The sequence below is a fragment of the Oratosquilla oratoria genome, chromosome 1 (genome assembly GCF_046742065.1).
Source record: "Oratosquilla oratoria isolate Oo_2021 chromosome 1, ASM4674206v1, whole genome shotgun sequence".
NCBI classification, from domain to species: Eukaryota; Metazoa; Arthropoda; class Malacostraca; order Stomatopoda; family Squillidae; genus Oratosquilla; species Oratosquilla oratoria.
Window position 1 is genome coordinate 8,946,368 of NC_134777.1, and position 7,500 is coordinate 8,953,867.

The 7,500-nt window shown below is 39.2% G+C and overlaps 1 protein-coding gene across 1 annotated transcript in view; it reads right to left on the bottom strand.

Annotated features, from left to right (window-relative positions):
- LOC143027482 (octopamine receptor beta-1R-like) overlaps positions 1-7,500 on the bottom strand; it is a 446,280-nt gene that overhangs the window by 12,133 nt on the left and 426,647 nt on the right. The window contains exon 8 of the mRNA XM_076188772.1: positions 7,457-7,500. This exon is cut by the window's right edge and continues 17 nt beyond it. Within this exon, the coding sequence (XP_076044887.1) occupies positions 7,457-7,500 (44 nt within the window). The remainder of the gene's footprint in view (positions 1-7,456) is intronic.

Genomic DNA, 7,500 nt, shown 5'->3' on the forward strand with positions numbered 1-7,500 from the left:
ATATATTCATGCCATATCTTAAGGATTGGTTATGAATAAATTCAATATATGCGAAAAAAGAAATGATAAAGATGGGAAAACTGTATTTTTCGACTAAGCTATCTGTAATCCTCTTCAGCAGAAATATACATTTTTCCTGTACTTCCGATATTATTTCTCCGATAGTGGGTTTATAGGGAATATTTACAAATGTGTTATAACATACCAGTTTCCAATGGGAAGAAATGTATAAGATAGAACAGAAGTAATGAAAAAGGCACAGGAATGAAAAAGGATACAAAGAATACACGGAAAAATATAGGAACGACAAGGACCTGTGATACATAATAAAATACAAAACGAAACGATGAACAAAAAGATAAAAAAGGAAGGGAATAATGAAAAATAAGATCAGAAAATGAGGAGATAATGGAAGAGAAAAGTGAGATTAGGTAAGAAATGAAATGAAAAATGAAAACGGAGAAAAACGTCTGGAAAGATGGAGAACAACATGTAAGAAAAAACAAAACAAAACAACGGAGAAAGATAGAGACACGGACAGAAAACTAAACTAAACTAAAAAAAAAAAAAAAAAAAGTCATGAACAGAAATAAAAAAATTACGATCAGGAAGATACCTTGATTGGTAGATAAATATACAATTAAATGAATACACAAATAAATAAATGTACTGATGGATAATTAAATAAAATAAAACATACATATGCTAAGGCTTTTCCCCCTTACAAGGGAGGTAGCCAAAAAAACAAAGACATAAAATCAACTCCCACTTATTCCATCCCCTACATACTCCACTCCCATCCACCCTCCTCCCTCCCTTTTATCTTGGCTCCTCCTGGATGACGGGTCATCCTTGCATCTCGCCTACTGCACTGGGTCAGACGCAGTGCAGCAAGACATAGCACATCCACAGCAAGGCCGCTTCATTAATTCGGCGACCCCCTCCCCTCTCCGTCCCCTCATGCAGAAAAGGAGAAGACGGGGAGAAATCCCTTAGGACTGGTTCAAATTATCTTTCGCATCTACTACCTCACCAGCCCATCCCCCACCCACTCCATGTCATGTATCATAACGTCATCCATACACAATCATTCTCCATGGAACAAGACAACAGGAAATTACGAACAGAAATATATTTCATCAAAACCGGAAATTCACAGATTCCTCTATCTAGTGACACCTTAGGGGAAACTCCTCGATATATTAAACTGAACGGAGATTGTGTACGGTACCCATTTAATAGATTAGACAGTTTAAAATTCACATCACGATTGTACCAAGCAAATACCGATTAGTTTTTATAACACAAGATTTTTTTTGTGTGATCTAGGAAGGAAAGAGAAAATCGTCAAAAATATACAAATTTGAGAAAAGAAACACAAAGAAAGTAGAAGAAGAAAGAGGAGGAGGAGGAAGAGGAGGAGGAAGAGGAGGAAGGGATAAGGAAGAGAAGGGTGCTGACAGGTGATGGACAGAGAAGCAATAAAGTTAACTCAAGAAATTGGACGAAGGTGAATACAAGAGCAAACGCAAAGATGCAACGCCTGCCCGGCACGCACGCACGCGCACGCGTACACACATACACACACACACACACACACACACACACACACACACACACACACACACACACACACACACACACACACACACACACACACACACACACACACACACACACACACACACACACACACGGAAAAAAAGGCTGTGGTCTCTGATAGTCCATCTACCGCCAGACCACTTTCTTCATCTCGATTGTGGCCTCGGAAGAACAAACGTCTACAGACCTCATCAATCGTTCCTTGCTTTACCGGGTGTCGATTCCCCTTCATTCTGAGATCCATGAGCCTAATTTAGGGGCTAAACTCTCTCGCCATCTTCTTTCTTGCCAGGTGGGACATAATCCTTTCATTTAATTGCCACTAAACCATTTCATTCGTCTTCGTCGTATTTCTCCCCCTCTTCGGATGTCTTAACCGATCTTGACCGAAATTCCTCGAGGAAAGGTAGAGTGAAGTTAATGTGCTTTATTGCGCCACCACAATCTAATTGCAATAATAATGGCAATTAGGTTAATAAAAACAAAGATACAAGGGATGAATATATGTAAGCAGGGAGTGAAGCAGGAAGAGAATGAGAAGAGAGGAGGAAGAGGAAGAGGAGGAGGAAGGAGATGTGTTTAAAAAGAGAAAGAAACAAAAGTGTAGTTTCTTATCCAAATAAAAGATTAAATAAGTCTTAAAAGAATTAAACTACGACACAAGGTTTAATTTCTCCTCAAGAAGAGAGAGAAAGAGAGAGAGAGAGAGAGAGAGAGAGAGAGAGAGAGAGAGAGAGAGAGAGAGAGAGAGAGAGAGAGAGAGAGAGAGAGAGAGAGAGAGAGAGAGAGAGAGAGAGAGAGAGAGAGAGAGAGAGAGAGAGAGAGAGAGAGAGAGAGAGAGAGAGAGAGAGAGAGAGAGAGAGAGAGAGAGAGAGAGAGAGAGAGAGAGAGAGAGAGAGAGAGAGAGAGAGAGAGAGAGAGAGAGAGAGAGAGAGAAATGAAGTTGTTTCTTGACATCAATGAAGACTGCATGGGACTGTTCCAAAGTGCTGAGAAAACATAAACAGCTTAGTCTAAAGTAAAAATAAGAGATAGATGGATAAATTGATAGACATATATATACACAATACGCATACACACACACACACACACATATATATATATATATATATATATATATATAGATATCTATATAGATATATATATATATATATATATATAAGAGAGAGAGACAGATAGACAGAAAGACTGACAGACAGAAAGACAGACAAACAGATAGACAGGCAGACTGACATATTAACAGAGAGTAAGAGAGAGAGAGAGAGAGAATCCTAACTTGAACTGACCCATGATATTTTAGAAATATGGACATATGTTATTTATGTATCTTTTTTATCTGTAGCATTGTATTAATACGACAACTACAATAACTAAATACATCTTTATATCACAGGGCAATTTTGGATGTTCACAGTGATACATGCCCTTTAGAAGAGTAGACTTGGTCCATATAAATAAAGGTATATGGCAACAACGCTATTAAAACCCTAAAAGTAAAATGCACCATAAAAAGATAATAATGTACTAGTGACTGAAAAAGATAACTAAAATCTAAAGAAACGACGAAGGAGAGAATACAAAAAGAAAAGAAAAAGAAGCAGAGAATGAAAACAGGAGAGATAGGAAGAAAGAAGAGAAAGACAAAGAAAGCAAAGAAGAAGAGGAATTGAGTATAACTTCCCGTGTTGTGGATATGATCACGGGAAAAGTAGATTTTTTTTCCTCTTCGTTTTTTGAGTACGAAAGGAGAGTAGACCAGGATTGTTTGCATAGACCAGATTACTGCAGCAGGAATATGAAGAACAAAGAAGAAAAAAAATGGGAGCGAACGTGGAAATTAAAAAAGAGGATCTCAGAGTTATGTGGGAGAGGTGGAGTGGAGGTGGAGTATGAGCGGAAAGAGGAGGAGAAAGTGAACGAGGAGGAAGAGGATGATGAGTGAAAGGTGGATCAGAAGGAAGAAAAACAGGACAAATAAAGAGAAGGGGGAAGTGGACGAGGAGGAAGAGGAGGATGAATGAAAGGTGGATCAGAAGGAAGAAAAACAGGACAAATAAAGAGAAGGAGGAAGTGGACGAAGAGAAGGATACGGAGAAAGAGGAGGAAGGGGAGGAGAACACAAGAACATAAGAACATAAGAACATGAGAATAAAGGAGACTGCAAGAGACCATAAGGCCTACACTAGGCAGCTCCGTATCCATCACCACCTGTCATCCCCATCCATAAAGTTGTCTAATAGTTTTTTTTAAAACAACTGATAGTTTCAGCGCTTACTACATGGTTACTAAGTTTATTCCATTCATCGACCACCCTATTAGTAAACCAATTCTTGCCTATTTCCTTCTTAAATCTAAATTTGTCCAGTTTATACCCATTACTGCGAGTCCTGCCCTGTTGTTTTATTATGATGACCTTGTTTGCATCACCCTTGTTATAGCCTTTGATCCACTTGAACACTTCTATTAGATCACCCCGCACTCTGCGTCTTTCCAGAGAGTGTAAGTTAAGGTGCCTAAGCTCTCTTCGTAAGGCAAATTTCTGAGTCCATGTATCATTTTGATCATTCTTCTCTGTACTGATTATAGTGAATTTATGTCCATTCTGTAGGACGGAGACCAAAACTGTACCGCATAGTCAAGGATGGGTCTAACTATCGCTAGATAGAGTTTAATAATTACCTCTGCACTTCTATTCGTTACCGTCCTAGCAATGAAACCTAATGCCCTGTTAGCTTTATTTCTGGCGCTAATGCACTGCTTCCTGGTTTTAAGGTCCGGACTCACCAGAACTCCCAAGTCCCTCTCGTACTCAGATTATTCTAAAAACGTGTTATCTAAGCTTGATCTATTTTCGGGGTTGTGTAGCCCTACGTTTAACACGTTACACTTAGAGATATTGAAGTTCATTTGTCATTTCACCGACCATGTTAACAATTTATTAAGATCATCCTGCAGAATCTCTGCGTCGTCTCCAGGCGAGGGAAATGAAGGATTGGAAGGACAAGATAGAAGATAAGGATAAGTAGTAGGAGGAGGAGGATAAATATAAGGGGAAAGACAAGGAGAAGGAGAGAAAGAAGAAAAAATACGAAGGGAAAGAGGAATAGGAGAAGAGAAGAACAGGAGGACGGAGGTAAAGGTTACGAGAAAGAAGACGAGGAGGAAAATATAAAGAGGAAGTGGAAGAAGAGGAAGAGGCTGAGGAGGGTGAAAAGGAAGAATGCGAGAAGGAAGAGGAGGAGGAAAATAAGAGAAAATAAGATGGAAACGAGTGGAGCGGGCAAACAGCGAAAGAATGCAATAAAAGTGGATGGGGCAAATGATGTGGAGGGCGAGAGTGGGTGGATGGAAGATGAGGAAGATGGATTAAAAGGAGATAGATGAAAGATAGAAGAAGAATGAGAATAAGGAGGAAATTAATACAACAGGAGATAGATAGATAGATAGACTGATAGATAGATAGATAGATAGATAGATAGATACAGAGAGAGAGAGAGAGAGAGAGAGAGAGAGAGAGAGAGAGAGAGAGAGAGAGAGAGAGAGAGAGAGAGAGAGAGAGAGAGAGAGAGAGAGAGAGAGAGAGAGAGAGAGAGAGAGAGAGAGAGAGAGAGAATTTAATGAAGACAGAATTTAAATTCGAAAGACATAAACACTACGACTCGAGTAATTCATAGCGGTGCTTTCGCGAAGACAGATGGCGCCATATACGCTGGAAGTAAATGCGGGGCAAGACACGAGCAAATGGGAAAAGAAATAAAAATAAGAAGAAATATTTAATGCGTAGGAAAGAAGAGGAGGATAAGGAAGAAAAAGAGGAGAAAGAGAGACAGGAGGAAAAGATTAGAGAGAGGATCAGAAGGAGGAGTAGGAGGAAGACAAAGAGAAGAAGAAGACGAAGAAGAAGAAGAAGAAGAAGAAGAAGAAGAAGAAGAAGAAGAAGAAGAAGAAGAAGAAGAAGAAGAAGAAGAAGAAGAAGAAGAAGAAGAAGAAGAAGAAGAAGAAGAAGAAGAAGAAGAAGAAGAAGAAGAAGAAGAAGAAGAAGAAGAAGAAGAAGAAGAAGAAGAAGAAGAAGAAGAAAAGAGAGAAAGACAAGGGAAGTAGTAGCAAACGTAGAAGAGAGGAAGAAGACGTGAAGAGGAAGAGGAAGAGGAGGAAGAAGAAGACGTGGACGAGGAGCAGGAGAATCAGGAGGAGGAAACTTAGGAGGAAGAGTAGGAGGAGGGAAGGAGTGAGGAAGAAGAGGAGCAAGAGAAGAACGAGGAAGAGGTGGGGACGAAGAGAAGCAAGAGGAGAACGAGGAAGAGGAGGGGACGAAGAAGAAAGATAAGAAAAATTGCAAAATATATGCCAGCCAGAAGGCAATAATTAACATCAAAGAGACAAACGGCAGTCACACTTAATCCACAAATTTTGAGGAATATTTTCATGTAAATTTTGGCAGTCACCAAGCAATCTTTTTTAAGCTAAACGATCAACACCTTCCAACAGAGGAAATGGCCATTCACTAACACCAGTGGATGAGGGGTGAGGTAGCATGTGTGGGCAAAATTTGTCGCAGTCCGAAGGGATTTCTCCCCGTCCTCTCATTTTATGCAATGGGGGGACGGAGAGGGGGGGGTCGCCGATTTAATGAAGCGGCCTTGCTGTGGATGTGCTGTGTCTTGCGACACTGCTTCTGACCCAGGGCAGTGGACAAGGTGCAGGGATGACCCGTCATCCAGGAGGTGCTCAGATAAAAGGGAGGGTGGAGGGGTGTGGAGTGTGTTCGGGGATGGAGTGGGTTGGAGTGATTTTGTGCCTTTTTCTTTTTGGCTACCCCCCTTGTGAGGGGGAAAAGGCCTTGGTATATGTATGTATGTATGTACTAACACCAACCAAAAGGGTTTAGTGGGATACAGTACCCTAGCCTGAGATAGAGCATTATATATCAACCTCGCGTCACTGGGACCAATAAAGGAAGGATAAGGTCAATGAGTATCTCCCAATAACACACCGAAATTGGAAAGATATCTTTGCAAATGACTGAAGGAAAAATTGACCGAAATGTATGTAAATGTAAGATAAATGGAAAGCCTTCCATTTCCTAGTAGCTTTTAAAGCTGGTTCGGTAGTTTTCAAAACTGAAGAAAGTTAAGAAAAGAGAGCCGTAGGAGTATGCGTATATATGTATATATGTATATATATATATATTGTATATATATATATATATATATATATATATATATATATACACATATATATATGTATATATGTACACATACATATATATACATATATATATATACATACATATATATATATATATATATATATATAATATTGAAATAATATATATATATATATATATATATATATATATATATTATAATATATATATATATATATATATATATATATATTTATATATATATTTTTTTTTCGCCCAGGTATGGTATATTGTATACTTCATGAGTTGAGGTGGAGGTAGCTTTCGGGGCATTTGATTGGTTGGGAGCTTACTGGACTTTGCTGTTCTCTCATTCATTGATCCTGTGATGCCATTCCTAGTTTGCCATGAAGTTTGCCTCCCCTTTCCTTTCTACTGCATATGACTCATCCTTTAGCTTTGGATTCCCTACAATCAAATCTACTACCATGAGATCACTCTTCCCCATGGGACATCGGTAAACTTGGGAATCTATTACATAGCCCAATGCTTTATCTATCAGATCATTATCCCCATGTGGCTACCTCCCTTGTAAGAGGGAAAAGCTTTTGTTATATGTATGTATTATCCTAAGATGCTACATTTCCACTAGCTTCTCACTCCTCCCATTGTACCTCTCCGCAGTTGAATTCACCCTGTAGGACCCACCCTATTGTCCATTCTTTCGACTGTTTTCTTCATCTGTGTTCCTA